The 27,315-nt window shown below is 40.6% G+C and overlaps 1 protein-coding gene across 1 annotated transcript; it reads right to left on the bottom strand.

The window, feature by feature from the left end:
- Positions 1 to 194: 194 nt before the first annotated feature.
- Positions 195 to 27,315, bottom strand: MTTP (microsomal triglyceride transfer protein). Its single transcript, XM_058837609.1, has 18 exons — positions 27,145 to 27,315; positions 22,617 to 22,804; positions 21,907 to 22,050; positions 19,802 to 19,909; positions 18,942 to 19,058; positions 17,777 to 17,916; positions 16,755 to 16,905; positions 13,299 to 13,456; positions 12,278 to 12,446; positions 11,584 to 11,691; positions 10,487 to 10,699; positions 9,238 to 9,449; positions 8,523 to 8,620; positions 8,300 to 8,421; positions 7,322 to 7,549; positions 3,240 to 3,364; positions 2,722 to 2,892; positions 195 to 1,834 (listed from the first exon to the last, which is right to left on the bottom strand). The coding sequence occupies exons 1-18, from the start codon at positions 27,203 to 27,205 to the stop codon at positions 1,666 to 1,668; spliced, it is 2,682 nt and encodes an 893-aa protein (XP_058693592.1). The 5' UTR covers positions 27,206 to 27,315; the 3' UTR covers positions 195 to 1,665.

Raw genomic sequence — 27,315 nt, 5'->3', positions numbered from 1 at the left:
CCTGGTGGATCCAGCTGGAGGTCTCAGAGAGGGAGCCCAGGACGAGTGAGTGCCAACCTAAGTTATTGCTTCATATTGTGAAGCTGAGTAAAATGGTGCCTCTTACCCCATCAACAGCATTCCTTCCCCAATGAGAGGTTTTCCCTACTCAGAAAGTATCAGACAATAAGACTGGAAACAATTTCTTCACACTGTATTTTTACCTGTTTTATTTAGTCTTTGACTAGAAATGTGCCAGCATTTTCAGGAAAGACAAGCAGACTATTTCATACCACTGACAGTTTGATTTTTGCAGGTGTCTGCACTCTTGGTTTTTTACAACACAAAATAATTTGGATTTTTTTTTCCTAAGCTTGTGATAATTTTTTTTTTTCATGGCAATTTATGAGTTTTTCCTTCCTGCTTTTGGGTTTGGGTTTTTTTTTAAATAAACAATTGTTCTTGGCTTTTTATTTTACTTTTTTTGTGAACAGCAATTGCCCACCTTGTCCTATAAAAATTAAATCAGATGGATCAGAGATCAGCTGAGTTGGGATATATTATTTTTTTAATCTGCAATGCTGATGTAAATGTAAAACTTTTTGGTTTTTTTTTCCCTACAGATCCTATGAAGACACTACTTGAAGTGTATAAGTAATTTTAATCTAAGGACTTCTCTGAGTAGTGATTACTTTTTTTTTGCATTGAAATGCAAGCCTAAGTTACCTAGAAGAAAATGTTCTGGCTCAGCATAGGCTTTGCTAAACTGTGGATCCAAAATCTATTTCTTTCACAACCCTTTCCTTCTTCATCTTTCAGAATTCCCTTAGTGGGTGCTCCTTTTTTTTAAATACACCTGCCTTGATTACACACAGGGAGACAAATTTTTAGGAGGCAACCTTGATGGGCAGCCAGTGTTGGCTTAACTCCGCTCCTGTTTCTGGTAGCTACAGAAATTATACCATTGATTTCAGTGAGAACAGAATTAAGACAACTGTAAGTCCTTCTGGAAACATAACCCCATACTGTTAATCAATTGTATTTAACTACAGCAGTTAATAAAAAAACTCCAAAAGATAAATAATAATAATTGAGCTCTGCCTGCTTAAAAAACCCAACAAAATTCTTCAAAATTATGTAAAATAGAACCTGCTTTCTTGTAAACAGGCAATACTGACTAAGCAGGAATTCATGGTCTTATCTGGATGTTAATTGTACTTGAAAATTGAATATTTGAATGGGGATTGGTCATAGGCCTAAAACACCTAAATACTTTAAAATACATTTACAAATAATCATTCTTTATACATCATAATTTTTCTTCCTGCACATCAAAAACACAGACTTTTGTATTCCCCAAGAAAGAAAAAAGGAAGGATTACTTTTGCTTTTTGGCACAAAAAGGTAAAAATCAAGAACAAGCACCACCCTTAAGGGAGTGCATGGAATGATACCAAATTGGTATTTATTTGCCTAAGGGTTTTTTTTTCCCTTTTTACAAAAGTTTTAAATATAGGTTAATATGTAAACACTGTGCACGCACTGAGAGTTTGATCCTGGCCCGTTGAAATCAATGGCACATTTCCCATTAAGTGCAGCAGCACAAGGTCAAGCTCCAGGTTGGTAAGGTACGCGCAGGCCTGAGTCACTGAGGGATTCAGGAAAGCAGGAGCTCGGGTCCCGCTCTCAAAACCAGCTGCCGGCAGAGTCGGACTTAGCGCCAAACACCTTCTTGCACATGTTGGAGTTTTCCTGGTGGAGAGGGTACTCATTCCCTGCCAGCGTGGCTGCTTTTCCCCTCCTGGCAGTGTAGCGCCTGCCAGAGGGCAGGATCTCATACTTGGTCATGTGAGCCCTGCAAAGACACAGCACCAGGCTCTGGAATTAGCAGGTTTGCGCAGAGCTTGCACCCTGTTACAAACACCTTGTGCATGGGCGAGGTGGCACTTCCACAGTGAGCAGATATGATCAGCAGATGTTTTAGTAGCTGCAGAACAGCAGACACTTGTTTTCTTAGCATTTCCTGAAGATTCTCAAGGTCTTTGATTCCTCTCAGGTTTTTAATCATCTTTTGGATGAGAAAAACCTGACTAGAAATCTGGCACAGGTTCTGCAAATGTTATCTTCCTTAGGTCTTAGCAAATAGGGGTTAGGAGAGAGCAGTAAACCAAATAAACCAAATTTAATTACTATTCTTTGGCTACTGAAGAGCATCTTTTTAACCTTATTGCACAGTTGTTTAGTTTTCAGGAAAACTGGTGCCTTAATAAAGTATGATAAAACACGATAGCTGCAAGAGTTTAACAGACCAGGTACTTTTGTTGACCGTAGTAAACAGCAGATGCTGAAGCTCATTTATGGCTTTGCTCTTCCTCTCTCAACAGTGTAATAGAGAACTACTGCTGGCTGAGCTCACCGTCAGAACTGATGGTACACGAGGGTACTGCTGTCCTGCCACTCAAGTTAGTTCACTTGCAAAATCAAATAAAAAAAATGGACTGAAGTGCACATTCAGAGCTAATCAGTTGTGATCTTCAGAAAGGTTATTTCTGAATCTCAGGGGTGAGGGACAGGGAGGAATGGGTTAGCAGAGAGGTCAGTGTGTATAACAGCCTGTACTGCACCTGATTGTGTTAGGCTGGAATTTGGCCTCAGTGGTTAACCTCTTGTGTCTGTGAAAACCAAACGTTCCAGCAGCTGGCTGGAAGGACACCTCAGAAAGTGTGTGCCCCTAGTTCTTACCTGAATGGAGAGTCCACTCTGTCCATCTGCATACAGACCAAAAATGGGTACTGTGAAAACTGCACCGTGGAGATGAAATCCAAAGATGTTTCTGTTTCCAAAGTGGCTTCCATGCCAGTTTTTACAAAGAAGGAATCCACCTCAGTGTTACCAGATATAAACATGGCTACCCTACCAAAAAAATCCAACATTACAATTATTTCAAAACACATTAAAAAAGAGGAAATTTAATTACAGTCCTACCATACATACATAAAAACTGCCCTCAAAGGAGCCCGTTCTTCATGTAAAAGTACATAAATTCACATGAGACCAGTGGGAACTGGTATTATCCAGGGGGAAAGGAAAAGAGAAGTACAAACTTTCTCCCATGTACATAATATTTAATTCTATTTATTTAATTGCTTAATTCTAACTCATCTGCAAGGTCTTTTACATTTAGATTAATTTCATTGCTGTTACCATAGCTCAGAGACCTGAGCTGTCTACAGCTACAGAGAGTGCTGGGAATATCTCACCTGTTCTTGACGTTGGTTTTGGATTCCCGGTACCACAGGCTGAACTCCATCCCTCCAGAGATGTCAATGGCCAGCCCACCCATGAACTCTGCATGGGCTGTGGGCCCAGACTGCAGCTGGATTTCCTGGAGCCGTGAGAAAGCACAGGTTACTGACTGCAGACCTCAGAGCTTTCCTTACTCCCTTTGGTACTGCACTCACACTGCTTGTCATTTTGCAGGAACAAAAAGGAATAGAGGGATTTTCTGAAAGGATGGACAAAACACCCTGATGCACATCCCTCCCTCAAAAATGGGATGAAGCTACAGCAAGGCACCTTGCATCCTTCCCTTCTCCCCTGTGTGCCAGCTGGCACAATTTCTGCATGGAGTGTCACTGCAGAGAATATCATGTCTCCAAGAGCTACCACACAAGCCCCACGGAGGCTGTGATGGCAGTCCAGCTAAATCAGATTAAACTCCGTGCTAAAAGCCCAGCACAGGTTCAGTGCAGTGCAACTTCAGCACCCCTGAGCAGAACTGTACTGGCAGTAGGATGCTGCCACTTGTGTAGTGGCTCCAAACCCACCATATGACAGGAATTATGTCTTCAGTGGCTGGGTGGCCAAACCCAACAGCTAATGCACCTTAATTTGCATTTAATGCATTTTCTATCAAGTACCAAATGTGCTCCCGGCTTCATGAAACCTGTAAGGCTGGACTGGAAACACATCCACAAAGTTCATTTCGGAAGTGGCAATATAGCTCAGGGTCATGGCAGTTCATTACTTTTGAGGTTTGACACACAGCCAAGATTTTAAGGTTCACCCAGCTTGGCAATCCATCTCTCTTTACTTAGTTGTCCTGCTTCCCTAAGAACTGGTGGATTAATTCACCATTTTAAAAGAAACATTAATTTGGGAAAAGCTTATTTTGATCATGTGCCTCACATACAGGACACCTTCTCCAGTCTCACAGATGGTTTTCTCCCTCCTCCCAGGTTTCTGTGTCTGTGGTATTCTCAGCACCTGTAATGTTGCAGGCCCTTATAGGATATGTGGGAATGTGAATTTCCTCCCCCTTTTTGATGTCCAGGTACCCTAGAAGTCTCTATTCTCTTCTTAGCTATTCGGTGGTCCAGTGGCTCCAACAAATGCTACCCCAAGATTTAAGAAAGAAGCAAGCAGAAAGTCAGTCTAGCCTCCTAATCCCTACAGCAAGGAGCGACATCGGGGGGAGACTTTTGTTCAGAACATTAAAATTATCCGGCTTTAATCAAAGACTCAGATAATTATGGTAGCTATACATGGTTACTTCACCTTTTAGGGTAAGTTAACTATCCTTGAAATTATTTCCTTGGCAGAGCCATCTTGGCAGTCAGTTGCTGCTAAAGTGGGCTTGAGATTTAAAGAATCCAGTGGGCTGGCTGTGGTTTATAAATGCAAGTGTGGTCATACGATGCTCTGATTCCTTATTTTCATCCAAGTTAAAATATTGGATTGAAATTGTGGTCTTTCTGAAATCAAAGGGAGTTTTTATACTAACTGCAATGGGGCATAAAATACTTCCCTTGTTGGTCTGTTTAGGTGTGAACATAAAGCTTGTTTTACTTTATTTTACTTTGCTTTTAATTGGGGCTGGATTGGTGGGTAGCTGCTAATGAGTGAGGAGGTAACAGTATACATGCTGGCAGAGATATGTACACACAACCAGAGGAGCAGATATTTTTAGACATATTGTCAAATTGCACACAAGAATATTAAAGTAGGCTGGGTTTACAAAGGCTGCACAGTTCAAGACTTAAATGCTACAGCTAGAATTAAGCTGTATTTGTCACTGAAACCAGCAGAGAAGCTAAGGAGCGCTTGTCTTGTGTTTTACTAGCTCATCTATTTCCTTATTTATAGCTCAGCCCTGTCCCTCGTCTCATGTGCAAATCCAATCCAGGCTGATAGGAGGTGTAAATCACAGGGACCCAGCCTCCTCAGGGGAGGTATTTTCCTTTCCTTTCCTATTTTAAGCTTTGTGTCTCATTTGCAGTGGAAAATGTGATCCAAAAGATCAGAATCAGTAGTTTGTTACTGTTTAAAATGCTGAAATGTGCCATGTTTCAATAAAAAAGTTTCTTTACATACTGAACTGTAATGCAACTTAACTGTAATGCAACACAGAGATGGCTGCAACAAGCACTTCTCTGGGAACTGGCTACCTTCCACTGGGGTCTGGCTTTCAAGTGGCTTCTCTGACCTATTAATGCAGTATTTAATTTCTCTGGGCTTTTGGCAGGTGTGTTGCTTAGGAGAACTATTAACACTGCTGAACTTTAATGCAGGTGACTTAGGAGTCTCAAAAGGAGTTTTATGAGAGCTGTTTATTTTATAGCAGGAATATAATTTCTGGTTATTCTTAGCCCTCAGACAACACTGTGGCCACGTGGAAGTGCCAAAACCATGTTGATGTGCTGCTGAGTTGGAGCGTAGCAATAGGACCATTCTTAAAAAGATGGGCTGTGCCTAAAAGGCAGCTTAGCCTGAAGCTGTGTTCAACAGTGCTTTAAACCATTCCTGCCCTAATGGGGTGTGGAGGTAAGACACAGCTGCTGAGGCTTCCAAAAAGGAAGTGACTGACTGAAAACACTGCAGCCTGATATTGTTAAAAATGGCACACAGTCCCAGCCTTGGCTGCCCCAGACTTTTGAGAGGTTCTCCAAAGACAAGGAGTGGAGAATTTGCTGGCGGACAGAGCTCTAGGGGTGCCCAGCCAGCTGATTCAGCCAGAGTATGTCTGGAGCTTGGTGCATGCACAGCAGTTGGAAATATTTAGTTCCCTAAATGCTCCCTATGCTCAGGACTAGACACGATTATCTTTCTCACCTCTGCGGTCTGTTTGTTAAATAGGTCACGATAAAGCTTTTGCCCATAATCTGCGTGTGAACTGTAAAGCACTGTTGGAATGAGCTTTGGTTAGCCAATTTGGGCACTACTTGGGAAGCCCTCTGGACTTAAAATACCATTAGAAGAAGCTGAGCTGGGCTCTGGATGGGAAAACCTGTCATGTGCAGAGGGTGTTTCTTTGTAATTTTGAGCAGAGTGGACTGTCTCATAATCTACTTCTGGAATTTTCTTTTGCCAAGAATTAAAAGGGAAAAGCCAGAAGTAAAGTTTGAGAGTGCAGATGTTCCATGAGCTGAGTACAGCTGTTAAATCCACAGGTTCTAAGGAGATCCCTGTTTGGGAAGAGCAAACATATCAAACCAAGTGCTGACCCTGCACTTTGAGAGAGATATCTAGATTCTTAGTCCTCCAATAACACATTATGTAGATATTTATTTATATCTATATCTATATCTATATCTATATCTATATCTATATCTATATCTATATCTATATCTATATCTATATCTATATCTATATCTATATCTATATCTATATCTATATCTATATCTATATCTATATCTATATCTCTATATCTATATCTATATCTCTATATCTATATCTATATCTATATCTATTTAAGCACAAAATTAGCAAATCATTTGGGGTGACAGTTGCATAAAAACTGTGTAATCCTTATTTTAATTCCTTGTTTTGCCTAGAAATAAACAGATGAAATTTGAACCTCTTAACATTGTTCTTTGAAGGATAGTTATCTGATTCATTCACCTGACAATTATTGCCTAACTGAACAACAGTTCAGTTGTTCAGTTAGGCAATGGTCCCTGGACAACTTGTGAAGAGGAAAACTTAGGTGGCCACATGGGACAATACCATATTACAAGAAACTGTGGGAGGGGAGGTCATAGCTGAAAGCAATATGAGTTTTCAACAGGAAACTCAGTTGGATTTGCTTTTATTCAGTGTCACTTTGTTTTCTAGAAGATCTGTTCTCACCTTTGTGCTAGGCTGCTTTTCGTGTAATTTCATTCTGGTTTTTAATACTCATGACTTTTCCACTGCTCCCCTAGTATGGGCAGCCTGTGTAAGACCGGTCAGGTTTATCAGCATTGAAAAGAAAGAAGATAAGGTGTCAGACAATAGCAGTGTGGGGGAGGAACCATCTGTGCTTAAGAGACAGAAAAAGAAGTAAATTATGTGCTTTTAGTACCTGGAAGAAATCTGTGAGCAGGACAAGTCCTTTCACCACATTCATGGGATCTCCAGTTGCCGAAAGCATTTTAGACATTAAATCACCATACCCTTGGAAAAATGTCACTGGCCTGAGCTGGAAACCAAACAGAATGGCCGACATGCCAGCAAAGGAGTCCAGGTTTTCCTCGCCTTCATCTGGAGTTGCAGCTATTATGGACTCCAGACCCTGAGCTTCGATCACCACCTACAAAGGAACAATGATACAGAATCAATGAAAAAATCCTGCCTGACACAGACTATTAACAACACCACATATTTTCTTAATGTCTAAGAGCCTAATTCGAATTTTAGTTGAAGTGGAAAAGGTATGAGGTTAAGACTTAATGGAACTAGGTAGAGCACCTAGAAAAGTTAAAAATAAAATAATTTCATGCCATGCTTTTGTTCTTTAGGTGCTGAGTAGGATTGACCCACAGGCAGATCACAATCATGAGACTAGTTTTCTTTCAAACAGATTTTCCTTTATTCATATAACTATTTTTCATGGACAGTTGGGAAGAAAAGCCAGAGACAATCCACTGCACAATTTTTGTCCTACATAAATTTAGGAGAATTATAATACTGAAGGTTCTTGCCAATATTAAGAAAAGTCTGAAACACAGACATTTAAATCCCTTTAATCTGTCTACTCCTTGAATTTCCATTCTGTGACATACCTGAACTGGGACCTGATTTTACAAACTCACAAAGCTTTTATTGATAACAGCAGATAAACAGCACAGGCTTTACACAGGTACAGACCTTGAAGCAGGATGCAGAACAAAACACTTGTTGTTTTGTTTATGACAAATATATGCCACACTGTGGGGTTTTCCCCTGTTATTGGCTTGTTCTCTGCCCGGTGCAGCAAACCTTATGGTCTTAAGCATTAGCTGAATTAATTTAGAAGCTGTAAGAAAAGGACCTTAGTTATTATGTACAGCGTGGCAGTTACCTGGATGGCATGAAGTTCAGTGTTTCTGTCAAAAACATGGATGTTCACGTTACTTCTCCGTAAAATGCCAGAGCCAGAGTAGAGGATGTCAAGGCCGTATGTGGATGTCACATCAGGACCACCTTAATTAAAAAGGAAAGAAGGTACCTGTGACTAAACTAGTGGATTAATCAAATGTTTGGGAATATGAAGAGGGTTCAAAGGCAGTTTCATGGTTACATACGTGTGATATATCCGGTGTAGGCAGAGGAAGAGCCTGTCTTGGAGAAGCGATCATAGTTATGGGTACGCATGTCCTTCAGAACTTGCCGGATTATTTTGCTGTGGTATTTCAAAACAAACAAACAAAACCACTGAGGTACAAAAATGTTACAGTGCCATATGTATTACTTTTTGGTAGAAAGATCAAATTCGAGAGAGAGTGAATTCCCCAGTAGGAAAAAGGGTCTTCAAAACCCTTACCTTTTCCCACTAAAAATCTGCTCTAACCCAGAGTCTCTCTTTCAATTTCAGGTACTCCCTGCAGTCATAGGAAGAAAGGCAAGCAAAGGTCTTGCTTGAAAACAAGCAAGATTTTGAGAAGATTAATGATTTTGAGAAGAAGATATATATTATTTTCATTCTCACAGTGGGATGTTTAAAATTTTTCCACATCACCAGTTCTTAAAATATAAAAGCAAGGGACCCACTGAGAGAATTAAGATCAACAGATGACATTTTTCACAGTAATGCAAGTCAGATGCCTAGTTATTTTTTGTACCTGTGAATAGATATCAAAAGAATAACATTGAAATTAAGGGGTTTATTCTGAAACAACAACACAAGAGACATAAAAATAAGATATCTTTCTATACTCTCCTTAAGTTTTAATAATTCATGAGAACCTGCGTGTTCTTTATAAGGAAGGGGTGTATTTATTTACACTGAACTTAATATACCTGGAAGGCATTTCAAAGTGCAGTATATCTTGGACCATGGAGAGCATGTACTTGTTCATTTCCATAGGCAATTCCCCAATAGAGAGCAGGATGTTTTTCACTTCCATGTAGGATGGGTTACTGTTTAGGATGATGGCAGCTGCTGTGGTTCTCACTGTCTTTTCGTGGACTTTGCGAGTCTGGTGGTATATCCTGTTCATTGTTTCTTTCACCTGGTCAGGAAACACATTATTCACTCAATGCTCATGCAGATGACTGGGCAAAGTACAGGTTGGAATCTCGTTTATAATATCAGCTTAAGTTAGCTTAAGTTAGCTCCATAGCTAAGGCTAATACATAAGGATATATTTTCAGCGTCATGTTTTTCCTGGTCCTTTTGGAATGTTGAGACATGTATAGCTCAGTGACCGCAAGGACAAGTGGGACATCTGTTATGTTCTCTCAGCCACAGACCAAATACAGCCTTACACACTGGTTTTCAAAGCGGGCTGTAAATAAGTAGCAGCACTAAGAACAAATGTGGCAGTGGTAAGACAGAGATTTTCTTGACTCTTAGGGAAATATATACTTTAAAAATCAAGAATCTTGTTATTTTAATTTTCTAGATAGTGCCTGTGGTGGCCTGGTGTCCCTGAGAAGATTGTGACACATCTCTGTTACAGGGGAGTCCGTGGAAAGCCATGTAGCCCCTGACAAATGGTCTCCAGGACACTCATTCCACAGCAGCACCCTGACAGCTTCAATCCTGGTGGCCAGCAAGTCATGAAACAGAATATCATACCAGCCAGGTATGAAATGGAATGCAAGATAATGCAGCAGAGACAGGACCTCTTGTCTCACTATTTTCTATGTCTTTTCCTACTCTTGGGGGCTGCAGGGTAAAATGGAACTAATTTTACCCTTCTCCTAGTGTGTGTGCTCTGCCCGACTATGTGAAAGCAGAAGAAGGCTGCGCGGGTGCCCAAGCGCTCCCTCTGGCGAGCAGAGCCCGCTTTTCCCCGCAGATTGCGTGCCACCTTTGATGGCTGTGCGAGACCCTGGAGACAAGGGCTGACTAGCACCTGTCCACCAGTCCATTCCTTGCCTTCAGCACTGCACCACACAGCTTGGTGCCATCAGCAAAATTACTGAGACTGTACTCAGCCTCACTGTCCATGCTGCTGATGACAAGAAATGAACTCTGTTAATTTATCCCTTATCTTTAATACAGTCTCCCACACTTCTTTTCTTGTGCAGTGTATTTTCTTACCTCTTTGGGGAGAAAGGAAGGATCATATCTCTGCAAGGCAGTGGCTGCAACGCTGCTGATGGGCCCTTCTCCTGACTCAGCATACTTTAGAAGCACTGGAATTGCTTCGGGAAGGAGTGCATTCTTCAGTGCCAGCAGGTACATCTGCACATTGTCATCTTTATTTGCCTTCTCCAGTCTATTTAGAATCAACCTCTTGGCTTCCACAACAGCCTAAGAAAATCAACAGCACATTAAATGGTGCTTATAAACCTCCCTTTTCCCCCTTGCAGGAGCAGAAGGGGCAGGGCTGGGTTCTGGTGTGGTTTTGTTGCTTAGGGTTAGCAAAGGTGTCATTTGCATGTTGATGGCTTCCTTCAAGCATAACCAAAGTGACTGCAGCCACGGTGGCACCTGATCCAAAGTTTTATCACTTGCCAGCTGCTCCTGCCCCAATTCAGGGACTTCACAGGTCTTCCTTGTGGAGCCAACAAGTCCCCACAAAAAAAAGGCAAGGGAAGTGTTCTTCAGTGCCTCATAACATAATGTTATAAGACTGCTTGGCTTTTAAAAGGGAAATTAAATGGGCCTGTTCAGGTGGTCTGTATCTTTTCAGCAGTACACTGCAGTGCTGAACAACACAGATCCAGCAGCCTTGTCTGATCATTCTCATCCTCTAATACCAGCATCTACTCAGTTCATGCTCAGAGTAAAAGTCTTCCTCCTTCTGTGCATATTTGGGGCACAGTTGAGTACTTGAATCAATTAATTTTCTTCATAGAGGTGAAAAAACCTAAGGTGATTGCAAATAATAAACAGATCCTGAGTGCGCCAGCATTTCTCTGAGGATACACAAAGCTTTTGGAAAAGGCAGCTGTCCTTATTGCTGGCAGATTCAGCTACAGAAATGGGAAGAGACAAGATTAAAGCCTAAATCTGACAAAGTAGAAGTCATTATTAAAAAAAAATAAAATTTCTCTATCAAACATAGGAGTTCATGGGCTTATTTGGGAGAATCTGCTTCCCACGTCCGTCATGGTCTCCCAGTAACATCACCAGGGATCAGTAACGTGTGTTGCAGACCAGAATTTGGGCAGCAGTGACCATCAGATACTCACTGGCAGCTTGCAGCCTTCCCTGTCACACAGCTTTCTAATGAGCGCTCCCATGACAATGACAAAAGTTTCTCTGATTTCTGCATTGGCGACATCCCCCTTGAACTTCTCCTGTTGTGCAAAAGCAAAGCTGTTTAGTGTCTCAGTGTAAATATGACAAGCCACACTCTGCTGTGGGTTCAACAGGCTCACTCATTTTCTGTGAACATTAATGCAATGCAAGGGCAGTGATTACCACGATGGCCTGGGCTCAGGCTAAGCACAGCACAGCTCTATCATTACATATATATTACATATAATAACCCAGTGCCATTTTCACCTTGAGTTACATTCAATGTCTCCATTAGACTAATTTGGGGGAAAAAAAAAAAAGGATTTACAGTTCTGGTTACAGGATTTTCATAAGGCAACAATCAAACAAACCTCAAATTATTTTCCTAGCGTTCAGTATTATGTTTCCTTGTTTCCTTTCCAAGTACTAGATTTTGGTAATATTTTACAAAGTAAATAAACTTTCAGTCTGGACCTATCAATTGTTTGTTGTTTGCAGGTTTTATGTTAATGGCACACTTACAGGAAACCCTGGAAGTCATAAAGAAAGGAAACAGCAAGCATCGTTTCTCCTTCTCTTCCCCTTCAACTGGGACAAGGCATAAGAATATTAGATCTGTTGAATTTGTTTTTTACTTGGACTTACAGTTAATGATTTCAGGAGTGTTTCACTGGGATGAGAAGCAAATCCGCAGGCATACAGGAACCGCTCCTGCAGGATAAAAGTGCTTGCATCCTTAAAGTCAAGAAACTCCAGTACAGCCTCCAGTGATTCTTCTGTCTGAGCTGAGGTTACAGCATCCACTACCTGTGGACTACAAAGAAGTGGAAATTAAATGAACATATCATTGCAATGAGCCAGTCAGTACTGGAAAGACTTTGCTGCATATTGAGAGAAAGAAGCTAGTGTACTGAAACAGCTCTTCATTGCAAGTAAGAGAATCTTTTACCCTTGTTGAAAGAAGTGTCCCTGAACTCTCACCTCAAAAAAGTACTCATATCCATGGATAATATTTGAATTTATGCAAATAGGGGACCAAAAAAGCATTAAAAAAAACCTAGCTATCATGAGTGTATTAAAGTTTACAGGACAAGCTTGCATATATAAAGAAGTGTTTTAGTAGTGCATGCACAATGGCACACAGAAAAAAGGCTTCTATGCTACCTGAGTGACTTATCTGCATTCCTAACAACTGCTACAATTTATTTGAAAGATGCCAACCATATGACTAAGAAATGCTTTTCAACTCTCAAGTCTCGGTGTGCATGCTGTTCACAACCAAACTCTAATACTAGGACAATGCCCAGTCATCAATCTTCCCCTTCTTTGTTGTATTTCCTATTGAAGGAAACAAATGGGAAGTCAAGAACAAGTTAGAGGGTGTTTCAGAACAAGCATTTGATGTGAGAACCTCTGGCTAAACTACAAAGCATGTTGGTCTTGCACTGTAGATACAACCCTGGTGGCTGAAGGGTGTGCTGAAAATTTATTATCTTACAAGAACAAACATAACTTTAAAAAAAATCCTTTTCCTATAGACAGTACTGAACACTGGGTTTGCACTGCTAGGACATCACCATGAGAATTCAATCACTTTGTATGCAATTTGCCCTTCTGCATTTTTCAGTAACTTAAACCTTTTAAAAGCTTGTTCAGGGTAACTTACAGAAATTCTTTATTTTCACTTCTAATAATTTTCAGTATCTCCTCCTTCGTAGCTTTTCTGATGTTCTGAATGAAGGACAGAAAGCTTTTTGCTGCTTCAGGTTTGGAAAGTTTGTCAGGATGCATATGTTCTCTGATGCTCTGCCAGTGCTCAGAAAGCTGAAAAACAATTCATATTATGTCAAATCTCTCAGACTATGGTTTCATTTCTCAAAATCAGGCTAAATAAATGCAAATATGTAGGACAACTGTTGCTCAAATTAGCTAAAATCCAACAGATTGATGATCCTTTAGCTCAGTATTAGTTAATTTATGATATCCCAGCACAAATATCTTTGAAATCTTTCTATAGCTGTCTCTCTTCCAACATTTTAGTATTTTCCTGACGTTGTATATGACCATAGATGCAATCTCTTTTTGGAACAATAAAATTTATTTATACTGTAATTGGAATAAAGTTAATTCTCTTTTCTTGCAAATTTACTGTGATTTCTGGTGAATTTGGTGTTTGCCTTATGTTCCCTTTTCTTCCTAAGTAGTTTTTTTTTAAAAAAATGGAGATGCACAATCCCCAATTCACTAATTAATCATATTTTCTGAGAAGATGGTAATTTTGGGTTAGTACAGAACAGGATTGAATGTCCAAGAAGTTATTCCCATTTTTTTGTTCATAAACTCATATACAAAGGGATTTGTAGCTATTGTACAAAATGAAAGGCAAGATGGTATTAGAGCAGGTAATTGGTGGTTGCTGTATTTATTCCCACACCACATTTTTACCTGAACGAGCCAACATGGTAGCCAAGCACCATATCTGTCCTTCCAGATTCACTCCCATAAGAAACTGGTGCTGGTATTTTGACCTTTCCTCTCTCCCTCGCCTTTGCCTCTGTTATCTCAAATTATTGAGAACATTCCTTGGTGAAAACTCAGATGTTCTTTACAGCACTCTTTACTGCAGTTTTCCTGAGTGGGAAATAACAGTAGTACCCATTTGACCTTTACTAAAATACTTCCCCACTGTGGGTTTTGTATTGGGCAATAGCACTTGAACCTGCTGGCAATTAGAAGTATCATTCATCAGTACAGAGTGCAACTTCTATTGACTGTAACAAACAATAATTAGGCAACAGTGATTGAGACATAGGATATTTCCTGAGGATTAATGACCACCTGGGAGGAGCTCATGTTCTGAGGCACAGATGGGTCTTTTAACCTCAACTGGTGATTAGTGCTCAGCACCAAGGTCAGTGTTGCTATTATTAACTGAAATTGGATAAACATATGGGGCACTTTTTATTCCCCCTGTTGAAGTTGCACCACAGTCCAGGAAAAAAACCTCTAGCCTCATTACTCCTGTATTTTCTCCTGTGCAGAGCCCAGCTGTGTGGGCTGTTCTTACTTAGTTTAGCCCATACCCTAGAGACAAGCAAGATGGGAGATGCAAGACGGAGACACCCAAAGCAAAAGAGAGTGGAGACCAAGCCTTCCTCTTTAGGGGGTGCTCAAGCTGTTCAACAGCTACAAGGATCGGCTGCCATCTGCTGCAGTGACCATGGCATTAAAAAAACTGTTAACAGTTGACTTTTCTGAGGGCCCTCATTCTCCTGGTGTGAATGTCAGGAAAGTTTGGATTTAATAACCCAAACATTACGGCACAAGATGCACACACTTCCACATGGCAACTCAGCATGGACACAGACCTGTGTTTCTCTGACAGAGGGATAAGAACAGAGGTCTTGTGGGCATTCTAGGAAAAATGCAGCCAAACCAAGAGGTTCTAAACTGAGTAGGAGTTGGTTTTGAATGTCAGTGCCTGACAGCTGTTTACCAACATACAAAGGTTGGCTGCACAAGATAGAACAAACCCACCTCATCTTCAGAAGGGGCAAGAATCCTTTCCCATAGGAATCATGAGCATAAAAGAGTGTACAATGAATGAGTTCTTCTGAAAAGAGCATGCTTTATGTTGTCTAAACACAGAAATCTAGACCCAATTTTAAGTGCAAACATTTGCCATAACCTCAAAAAAGCTAGTGTTGCCATCTGGGAAATTAGGATAGTAATGGTTATTTTACCAAATTCATAGAGATAAGACCTGTTACCATTTAAAAAGGGCTTTGAGAATGTAAAACTCTAAGGCACAGCATGTCAGCAGGACATTAATGTATACTATGATATATAAGTACCATATGCTATGTTGCTGCTTTGGATACAGTGTTCTGTTTATAGAGCCCATCTTTTCATAGCAGTTACTGAAAAATACAGTGAGAAAGCAGAACTTCATTCTCCTCGTGCCATTAGGTCTATAATGACATAGCTCAGTCCCCAGGCAGTGCTCTGGAATTATACCCTGTGTTTGTTATCTTGGTCTGGAAATTATAACTGTTATGACAAACTCAATCCCAAGTGACAAATTGGTCAGCACAAACCCCAACGGGCGGAGTCAGGGAAAAACCACCTGTCCCTACTCTGTTTAGGATGCCTCAATAGTCCTTGCTCAAAACTGCTCTAGCACACATGCAACATCATTTCTATATTCCCAAATATGTGTTTTTTGTCTTCCCTGGGGCTCAACAAGCATTAGACAAGATAAATTATTACAGTATAATGCTACTTCCAAATAACTTGCACAAGTTCCAATACAGGAACATATTAGTGCTAATAAGGAGTATCTCTGGAGGAATAAAATTATGTGTGATAAATAGAAGCTACATCTTTCTTATCAACCAGAGAATAATGATCCTAAAATTATTGTTCCCATTCATTCCTCAGTGGTAATAGCATTAATACTGTTTGCTAGTAATCACTGTAGTAATTTAGTTTATGATGAACATCATTAGTAACACAAAAGATTATACATTTGCAGTGCCACTCTCTTAGCCTTCAGATGTCTTAAATATAATAAAAAAAGCCCCATAATATAAAGCCCCATTTTATACTTGTAAAAATACATATAAAATTCTTTAAACAAAATACTTCCTCGGAGTCAGGTAGTAAGAAGAGGCTAAATATGCTACCAACAAATGCTTAGCCTGTCTGAGGAATGGCTAATGAACTTGAATTCCTAGGAACAGTTCAGCTCCTCCATGACAGAACTGTTTACAAACACAAGTCAACCATCTTAAAATTAATTTTCCACCCAAAGGAAACAAGCTTCTGCCATCTCAAGGCTGGCAAAAGTAAGATGAAACAAGAGGGTTTTGTATTTTCTAGTGATCTGGAGAAATATTCCAGTTTTTAAAAGAGAGCAAAAAGGTTGGAACTTCTAGTGTTAGATCTTACAACACTATTGTGAGGTGAGCACCATTGCAACACTTCCGTACTCCCTACTCCAGGGTGTATTTTATATTGATATATTGGACCTGTCCTAGTTCTGCTTGGACAGAAAATTTGCTTTCACACTTGTCCTGCTCAGCTAAGCAACCTGATGTCCAATGAACCTGTATTTACTTACTGAAGGGCACTTTTTGCATTCAGATTTCACTGGCTCTGCTTCCAGGGGCACGGCAACATAATTTGGGTCCAAGGTCTTGATCACACCAGCGACTTGCTTTGCAGCGATCAGTCCCATCCCAGCTTGGACTGACTTCAGTTCCAGCCTCTGCCTGTACATCCACACAGTGAGGATACCATTACAGCACAACCATCAGTGCAGAGGTGCAGAAATCACACCAAGAGGAAACAAAAACCCCTCCACAGACAAAAAAAATATAGAATACAGACTTATTGAAATCTTATTTTAAAATATTCAGAACATGGCAAGTCTGTTGGATTTTTAAGGTAACAGAAATATCTGATACCAGCAAAATTACTGCTAGAGTTACATGCAATAAAATATCTGTATGAGAGACTGTCTAAAGCACAGATTTTTAACTCTTGATAAACAGCCTTAAGTATTCACATACATTCTGAAATGTTTCATATATTTGTTCTTAAAAGATCTGGAAAGTGAGATTTTTGAATGTACTTTTTCTTTCAAATATCTACTATTACTGAGATGCCTGAATCGTTTATCTTGTATGAGTATCTCCACACTTTCAGTGTTTTGGAGTCTGAAGTCTAACACAGATCTGGGCTTCACTGTTGTTTCCTTTCTATGCAGTAGATTTTATTTTCTATACTTCCAAACTCTCACAAGCTAGAAATGCAAATCCATCAGAAGTACTTTTTGAGAAACGAAAAGACAGCACACCTATAGTACTAATAGCAGATTAAAAGGTTCTGGTAAATTCCTGCTGTTTTCAGTTAACTTCTTATGAATGCCATTATTTATTATTTGCAGTGTGGTAGAACCCTTAATCAAAGTTGGACCTAGTACCTGGCACAGGTGGACCTGTATATGGATAAAAAAGAGACCCAAATCCCTACCTGAAGAGTTCACAGCTTTAGATCTCAATTCTTTAATACCTACACATATAACCTGACTTGAATCACTAGTCCTGTTACCATTAGTGACAGTCCAATTGTCCAACTTACTTTGAAACTATTTTGGCACCTGTTTTTCGCCGGTAATTCAGAGCAAAAACAAAATTTTCTTCTGCCTTAATGGATTTAAAGAAACTGTCTTCCAGCACATAAACTGTAGCAGATGAGGCTTTTGTACTGACATCCAAGATCTGAAAATAATTAAAAAATAAAACATTCAACAAACAACAAAATAGGAAAAGAGCTCACAGTTCCAAATGAGGGTAAGACTTGTAATGAAATGGAGCCATATGAGGAAGGTGCATATAGACTGGCATCTCAAACTAAGCCTATGAACCAGGTTTTTGAGAATTCCCTTTGCAGTAAGAAGCTACTCACTTCTACACCAAGTGCTTCAAATTCAGTAAGTATCAGCGTAAAAGACAGTAGGAGCAGGGCAGGAAGTTACAGAGCAGGCTGCAACTGAGCAAACATTAATTTAGTTTAAGTTTATACTACATTTAGTTAAAGATATGCTTTAAATAAGACAAGAATATTTTCCAGAGAAATGTCTTGTAAATGAGATTGTCATGTTCACACTCAAATCAAACAAGGTGGCTGACTGCTTCGTGTTTTGTAAACAAGATGATGCCTTTGTGGTAAGTGTGAAAATTGGGAACCCAGTCATAGTGTTAAGGCAGTTTATTAAGAGACTGTGTGCTGTCTTTGTACTTCTCTGGGCTGAGAAAGATCCGTTTCTAATGTGGAGAATCCCAGTGCCCTCAGCAGGTGTCCAGCCTGCCCTCAGCAGTGACCATTTAGAAAGACATTTATTAACAGTGGAGGACCATTAGAGCTGTAGTAGGGCTTCAGTTACCTCTATGGCACATCTCCTGAATTACACCTGTGCATTAGGGAAACCTGTGACCTTCCAGGCAAGCCTGACCAGGCTCCATTCAGGAGTCACCATCTTGCCTGACATTTACAGCAGATGGGAACAAGGTTACTTTTATCACTATGTATCAGCTGAGCCGAAGTGGTTTACACCACAGGAGAATCCCTTCCCTGTTCTCTCCGTGGGAACTACATATGATATTTGGGCCAGTAAAACTGCAGAAGTTACATATAGAATTTACTTTCTCTAATGCAAGAAGGGCTCCTGAGAAGATGAGTAGTAGCTGCAAAAAATATATTTTAAATAGGAAGAATAGATTTTATTTTGTTACAGAAATCATACCCGGTTGTGGCTGGTAAATATTTTCTTTTCTGTTTCACAGGAGTCCAGGTCTTTTATTTTAGTCACTTGATCTTGCCGCACGTGGTAAGTAGTATTGCATTTCCCAGAAATGTCCACCTTGGAAGACAGTTAGATTAGGACAAGTTGAATTTAGCTTTGGGACCCCACAATATCTTCCAAAGATGAAGCATTTTCTCTGCTGTTGGAATCCTGCACCTGAGATGCAGCACTGCTTGGGTTTATTTAACAGTTTTGAGGATGTCAGTGGTTCTAAGTATCTGCTTTGGATTGACAGGGTTACTATTCATTAGATGGCTATGAAGAAAAGTACCAATGGTTGTTTAAACCATTAAATATTTAGGAAATACCAGGCACCTCACACTATACTCACAAATTTGAGTTAAATTTGATCTTTGTTCAAGGGGACAGGTTTAGAAATTTAACAATGGAAAGCAACTTAAATGGATGCAGCTAAACCAGTACTAACTTTGTGTGGGTACTTGGATTTAGAATGGGACTTCACTGAGCTGAATTTAGGAATCAACCAACTTTAAACAGCAGTATAATCACTTTTATAGTGACCTGGTTTAAGGTGGTTTATTACCAAATAGTGCTAAATTTATAAAAACATTTTAAATCAAATGGATTGCACTACTTCTTTATGCTAATTGCAGCAATTTGGCTTGTGTCACCAAATATTCAGAAGCCTGTCTTTATGTCCCATATGTGATCAAAGGGCTGATTTCTATCACAGTTCACTCCTTCTGAAGTCAGCAGGAGCCACAGGTCTGCCTTTCAGAGCAGATCAGGCTCTGCCTGTTCCTCAGGTGATGATAATCTTGCCTGATAGAGCACCATACCTCACGGGAAGAGCCAGAGTGCAACTGTAGCTGGAAAAGGCTAGCCAGACCTCTCTTAATGTTCTGAGTAAATCCAGGTTCATTTTGATACGAATAGAAGGTTTTGACCTGTAGGAATAAAAAAAAAAAAATTACAAAAAGCATTCAAAAGTGTATAACATACCTGGTTTAATAAGAAAGGAATAGTGAGGACCCACTCCCTTTATTTTTTTCTCTTAAGGAAGTTGAATTTGAATCTGTTGCCCTTATTTAAACAAACTGCAGAGGCTTCAGGGCCTGACAATAACAGTACAAATATGTTTTGGTCTTCAGCTGAACCTAAGTACAGTTTCAGTGCAGTGAGCATCTCTCCTCCTGGAATCAGAGAGAATTGGAAAACTGGAATCTGCAATCAGAGGGAAACTTTTCATAATTTTGTAATTTCTGCATAATCCTCAGGTAATCGGTCCCCAGAGGGGCATGATATCTGTTGCACTTTAATCACAGGTTACAAAAACTCAGGATGAATCACAGATAAATCACAGATAGAATGACTTCAATGACGTGTCAAACATATCACAACCTTTGCACTTCATGGATCAACTGTTGTGCTTGAGCCTCTCCCCCAGTAACAAGACTTTGCACCTCCACTTTGCATTCAAGGTGCTTTAAAAGTGCCCCTTTTTCTGGAACTGTAAGTACAATTAGTGTGTTATCTCAGGGCAACCCTGAAAAGTGAAATTACTGTGCCAAGGCTGAAAGTGTCATGCCACAATGAAATCATAAAAGCAGTGTATAGACCCTACTACCTGAGAAAAAGCCCAAATTTTTAATACTACATCTTAACCTTAGCATATGAAAGCGTGCAAAGGAGAAGATGCATTCTGACTGTGTTCTTCTGGTACCTCTGTTCTCATGTAGGGATGTGTACAATTCACAGCCAGTGCTGTCCTGCTTCTTTTTATGTTGTGTAAAACTGATGACAAGGCTGAGTCTGAAAGTTACTGAGCAGGTCTGATAGCAGCTGCAATTCAGCAGGCTGAGCTGGCAGCCAGGGTATGTGCTCAGTGCCTATTTACAGCAGGAGGTAAAGATCCTGCTGGGATAGAGTGTCACAGCCCTCACTCCGCTTGCAGAAGGGAAAAGGGAGTGTGACCTTCAACCTTCCTCCTTTCTCACAGCCCCTCTGCCCATGCCCCACCTGCCAGGCATTGCAGGGCTGCAGAGGGGAAAATGGGGCTCTTGGCCTAATGCCAAAATCAAAAGGAGCATGAAGGAACAGGGGCAGGAGGTGGGAGCAGCCATGGCTCGAGCCTCACCACTCCCTGGCCAGAAGAGTAGGTTGAGTACAAGGGGACACGTAAGCAGCTCTGCAGGGAAAAAGAGTGGGATGGATGTGCTCGAATCCCCTTCTCAGAGAAATACGGACTCTGAGAGCTACAAATGGACATGGGTACTCTGTGCTGGGACAGTGCTTTGGTGTTCTCCCAGGGCAGGGTATAAAACCCAGGCACGTGCTGAGACACACCTGCTCTCTGACCCTTTTCTTCTGATTTTTGGAGATAGTCTCCCAGTGGGGGAAAAACATGTAAGGCTGTAGCTCTTTCACCATCAAGCTCATTAACTTGGGACCACTGAAACTGCAGTTGACACAGAAGTAAATAAGCAAACCAAAGAGCTGGGAAAAGCAGTCCCAGTAAAATACTTGAAAAGACTTTAAAGTGATTAATAAATACTGTTCCTCACAGACTCAGTAGAACATCCCTCATGACAAATTTTATCTCCTTTTCTGCCTTCAGATCTTGGACAAAATCCTGCCCTCACTGAAGTCAATAGCACAAACCCCACATAGCTACTGTGCATATATCCAAATGTGTACCTACATCTTTGTGGACAATCTGCTCTTTACTTCCCCACTGTGTGGTGTTCTCAATACAAAATAGGCTTGGGCTACACGGTAAATTACAGTCTATTCTAAACTATTGTATTTCACATAGAGTGACAGGAAACACAATAGCTTATTAAAAACACTGAGTGAATAGTGAACTGGTAAATTCTTCAAGTCTGTTACAAAATATTTGTGCCATGTTTCCTTAGGGACTGAATTTTAAAAGACAGGGTCTTACTTTTCCACGGACTAGCTCGATCACTATGGGCCTCTGTAAAGCCTCCAGATACTCCTTCCCGATGATCTTCTCTGTGCTTTTTCCTTTGAAGGTGTTTTTATCAGCTGGGCGTTCATTCACATTTTCAACCTGAACATCTTTTATCTAGCAAAGTAAAAGCAGAGAAAATTAATGTAGAGAGCAGTGCAGAATTGGCCTGGAGTAGGCTAGATAGACTAAATCACATAATAAATGTTCATTATTTCTGCATTTCTGGTTCTGATCATTCATCTTCCATGATTACTGCGTCAATGTTTACAAAAGAAGCTGGGGAAATAAGTGCCAGAAAATCTCACCATAAAGCTAAGTACCAAACCCAGTTTCTGTTCAGAAAATTTCATGATTTGTAGCTAGACCTGAGGGCTTCAGACAACATATTGCCCCTTGGGTAAGGGCTTGCACACCAGTTCTTTGAAGCTATACGTGCTCTATGAAGCAATTTCTAAATACAGGAGATATTCTGAAGTTCTGGTTTATGATATTAGATAGATACTTGTGAAATCTTATTCTATAGGAATCAGATCATCAAAGCAGCTGGGTTTAGTTGATGAGACTAGAGAACAAAAGGTTTAGCTGGCTTTCTGAAAGTGAGTTGTCTGAGATCAGTTTAGCAGCTAGATAAGTGCAGAAAACATTATGTATGTATTAAGTTGTCTGATGGCAGTAATTACCGTAATTTTGACCAGCTGGTCATCATCATTTTCAGGATTTCTCCATAAGAGGTTGACATCCACACCAGAAGAAATCCGGTATCCTGCACTTTTCTGCAGTGATGCTTTCACCTGATCAACATAGACTTCAGCTGAGTAAGCAAACTTATATAGCTTGTCATTATTTAGGCTTGGCCCAGTAGTGTGCCCTGTTTGGAAAGCAAAAACAAACAGCATTTCAGAATTGACTAACTCACATAATCTACCATTTTCTCTAAGAAACACCTTTAGAAAATCAAAAATTTAATTACAAATGAAAGATTTATGGGACTGATCCTGCTACTCTAGATTACAGAGGCTGTCCCACTGAAGCAGCTGGTGTTTTTTGTGATTGAGTTGACACTGGTTGTACATATTTAACATAAGAATGGTCACAAAACCCTTTTTTCTAGCTCTTTAAAACTGTCAGATTCTTCTCTTCAGCTATGTTAGTGTTACAAATTAATCCAAAACTATTTGCAACTCAAAATACTGTTACTAATAATGCAATTTGTGTGTTTAGCAATTTGAAATGCACTGATGTGATTCATTGGAGCCAACAGAAATCATTCTCTGCATCTCTTGAACATTTATTGGGAATCTTTCCATTAAGAGTCTTGCAATGAATGTAATGAAAACATTAAGAACGTACTTCTTATATTAAATAATTTTGTTCTTGTTCTTTCAACTAAATAATTGTCCCCATAGCTGTATCTCTGCTGTCATTTATATATTTTAAGGAATATAAAAGGGAAGGGAAAAGAAGTTGCCTGTACACTAAGTGCTCTTAACATTCTCAAAGCAAACACACATAGAGTGACCTTAGGTGCTACCTGTAAGCAGCACAGCACCAGCCTCACACACCCAAATGCTGCACCACTGAATGCAAGAAATTTCTTCATGGAGTTCCTGAGGTACAGAGCAGAAACAACAAGTTTACAACAGAGTTAATCTAAGAAACACAAAGTGCTGTCCTCAGGGAGATGCATCTCAGTCTTATGACAAATGAGGGGAAGGGCAGAGAAAAGAAGAAAAATCTCTCACAACATCTCAGAAAAATTCTTAAGCATGCTGTAATGGAATCAATGTCTTCAAAGTCCTCTGCAGAGATTCATCAGGCTATCCTGATTTATGTTATATCCCTCTGTGTTATCTGACTCACTTAAATAAATTTCAAAACACTGCATTGATAGAAAGGAGAATCAGTCTTATTTCACTAGAATATTTTAAAGCCCACTTAGGTGGGTGCACAGGGTAGTTCCATCATGGCTGGTTGGACACAGTCTGCAGTTCTTAAAGAGTCCAAAACCCCTGCTTCATTAAGATTTGCTCACATCCTTCCCCTGTTCACTCAGATACTATGGCAGCAGATTAAGGTCAGCTTCAGAGAACATTTCCCTGAGCCAAATGGACACTCCACTAAGCCAAGTCTGCAAGTTGTACAAACTGACAAAGTTACAGAACTAATGGACTTGTGCTTCATGCCAGCTCTGGATGTGGTGCAGCAAGTCTGGTGATCCCAGTGGGTGCAGCCTGTTCTCATGTGAGTGGCCAAAACTGTAACTATTGATTTTTTACCAGGGAAGCTGGAGGATTCATGTTGGCACAACGGGGCTTGTCTGGTTTTGCATGTCTTGTGTGTCTGTTTCAAAACAAAGTCATCAAGAGGCATACAACCCTTCCTGCAGGTTTACTGTGAATTTCCTATCCAATTTCCTTCCCCAATTCCCTGCTTTGAAGCTACCTTACCCTCGAGAGTAGAGGGCACTCAGTGCCTGCTCAAAGGTGGCTATGCCTTCCAGGGACACCCCTGATTCCCTGCAGTCCCTTGGAGCCAGTTGCCTCCCAGTTCAAAATATCCATTTGCAGCAGAAACTGCAGTGCAAAGGACTTAGTACTGGCTGAGATTTTAGGAATACCACCCACTAGGTGCATTCTAAACACAGTCCCATCTAAAGAAAAAAGTAGGGGAATAGCACATCCAAGAGAAATTATCTGGATTCTCTGAGACAAGTGCCTTATTAGTTGGAGCATTAGAAGGTGCATATCGTGGTTTTGCTCCCTCCCTATTTTCAGTTAAAAGCACTTTTCACCTACCCTCTTCCTTCCCCCCAACTGAACACATACATGGTTTTATTCTCCTTTTGTAAGAGTTCATTCCCTCTTCCTCCCTTTTAGCATTTGCTTGCCCCTACATACAAAAGAGCTGTTCCATCCTACAGGAAACACATGAGCAAATGATGTAGCAGCTTCTTGCAAGTGTTATGGAAGAAACAAATAATTGCAAACTATTCCTGGGAGCTAGAAGAACATGAGATTTTGAAAGCTTTCACCATTTCACGCATAGAAAATGCTGTAGGAGCCAGGGCAGAAGACACCTTAAGTTGCCAGACTGGGAAAAGGTAGGCTAACAGTGGATCGTGGTAAGATGATGATCTTACGGTAAGTGGATCATGATAAGAAAAGCAGCAGGGATCAGGCAGTACTGAAAGCAGTCCCAAAGAGTTAGCACTTATCCCCATGGAAATGGGGAAGCCAAGGAACATGACTGAATATGTGGTCAGGCTGAGAGGAAAGGGGGATCTTGAGAGATGAGAGACAGAGATGCAGGGTCACTGACCAGAACCAGTATTCAAAATAGCCCAACTAAATTTTCATGCCAACCTCCATGAAGAAAACACCGGTATTATTTTATAAGGAATATTGCAAAACTTTTCTGATAAAAACTTTTCTTAATAGAAAGCCCTCCTTTTAGAAGCTCCTTTCTTTGTATTCAGCACAGCACTGGAATCCTTGCTGCCTGTGCAGCCATTGACATTTCAGCTGATGGCAAGTGTCCCACTGCCTGAGAAGGGAGGAGAGAGGGACACACAGACTGCCATCAGCCCAGGCATGCTCTCTGGGGGTCAGAAGTGCTGCTTCCAAGGTGGAGTGCATAACACATAGTTTGACTAGTAATGTTAAGTGTCTGTCATTAAGGGTAACATGCCAAGTCTATAATTAAATCATGATACTGTATAATACAGAAGGTTACACTGCATGAGTAGAGACAGCTGTCAAGTCCTGTGCCTTTTATTAATACATATGGCATGCACAGCATGTGTGTCTCTAACTACTTGCTAGCTCTACCTTCATAAATCATATTTGCCACTGTCTCTGATACCAGATAGCTTTAAAAAGCAAACCCCATCCACTTATCTGAAAACATTTTTCAAGTGGAACTGCAGTAGGAAAATTTTATGTCTGCTGACCTACCTGAATTGAACAGAATAATGTTTCAATATTTCACAAAGGCAGCATGGCCTGATGAAAAGGTAAAAACACTAATCCAAATCCCAGCTCTCACACTGAGGCTCTAAGTGGCCTTTGGGCCAGTAATTTAGCTCTCAACCTCTGCACAAGAGAGAGAGGAAATCTGGCAGAGCTGTCAGGATGACTAATTAAAGAGAAAATGCTTGCTCAGTATCCTGAGGATGTGACAAGCAAATATTACTTTGCATCAAGAAGCTTCACTTAATTGATATTAAGGGGAAACTGGGAAGATCAGACACCAGAAATGTGGCACACTGGTACCTAGCCATAAACTGAACGTGGCAGTCTCATGAAATAAACTCACAGGTAAAGGCACTGCCTGCAAATTTCTCTCCTTTATAACTCCTGTGATGAGGGTGTATAGAGGCAGGGAGGAAGGAAGGCTGCTGCTCTGTGCTTACACAGTGTCCTGGATTCCTTGCGGGAAGCAGGAGATGGCACCCATGAGAGCACCTCCACAGCCTTTTAAACAGGTTATCCCAGGATAGCATGTCCCCCTTGCTTCTCATCATGATCAAGACATCCTCATTAAACTGAAAACTCAGCTTATGTTATAAGGTTGCTGTTCCTCTAAATTTAATGTGAAGTTGTACATGAAGGGTCACTAGTACAGACACCTTCCCTTGCTTCATACGTTGGCACTGCTGAAGCAGACAGTCTCAAAGACTTCATACCCTTGATTTCATCAGGACAGCTGAGTAAAGCTCTGCTCACAGGGTTTCTGCAGACATCCAGATTTTCAAGACTTACTACAGAGCAAGGTTCTCCTGAAATTAACAAGATGCTTCTTACTGACTTCAGTAGTAGCTGAGTCAACTGCTCAGAAGCTGAAACCTGGAGAGCCCTGAGCACTTCCTGGCTATGCTCCACCAGAGCACTCCACGTGTTTAACTTCTGGGTGTGTGTGAAAAGTCCCTTTGAAGTCGGTGCCCCCACAGTATGTCCTGATTAAGCAAGGTCAAGATCCCTGATCTCCTGGTCACACCACTGGCCCTGTGCACTTGAAAACATCATCTCCTCCATCACCTCTGCTGAGAGGAATGCCACGAGCACTTAAACCTAACTACTAAATGCATCTTGTATTACTCAAGTATGTCTGATTAAAGCTGACAATTTTTGAGGCAAAACAGACCTGCATACACATGCTGGTTATGCCTCTGCTGAGGCAGAAGCTGAACAAAGCCCAGTACAGACCTACCTTTAACAGAGGCTGAGTAGGTGGAAATGATGCAAAGGAACAGCACGGTAAGAAGAATCATGCTGGACTCTGCCAAGCTCCTGACTGCAGCATGAAGTGTGAGAACCTCCAAGAAGTGAGCTGAGAGTGGAGCTTGCAGAGAGAGGCACAGGCTTGGCCACACTGTTTATC

This window comes from Poecile atricapillus, chromosome 4, assembly GCF_030490865.1.
Source record: "Poecile atricapillus isolate bPoeAtr1 chromosome 4, bPoeAtr1.hap1, whole genome shotgun sequence".
Classification (NCBI taxonomy): domain Eukaryota; kingdom Metazoa; phylum Chordata; class Aves; order Passeriformes; family Paridae; genus Poecile; species Poecile atricapillus.
This window is presented reverse-complemented; position numbering and strand designations above follow the sequence as displayed.

What these genes read in the sequence shown, in the direction of transcription:
- MTTP (XM_058837609.1), bottom strand. Translation starts at nt 27,205, where the DNA reads ATGATTCTTCTTACCGTGCTGTTCCTTTGCATCATTTCCACCTACTCA. An exon ending in CTACTCAGCCTCTGTTAAAG is followed by an intron (nt 22,805 to 27,144) that starts GTAGGTCTGTAC and finishes CTTTCCAAACAG; the next exon opens with GGCACACTACTGGGCCAAGC. An exon ending in AGAGTGGACTCTCCATTCAG is followed by an intron (nt 1,835 to 2,721) that starts GTAAGAACTAGG and finishes GTGTCTTTGCAG; the next exon opens with GGCTCACATGACCAAGTATG.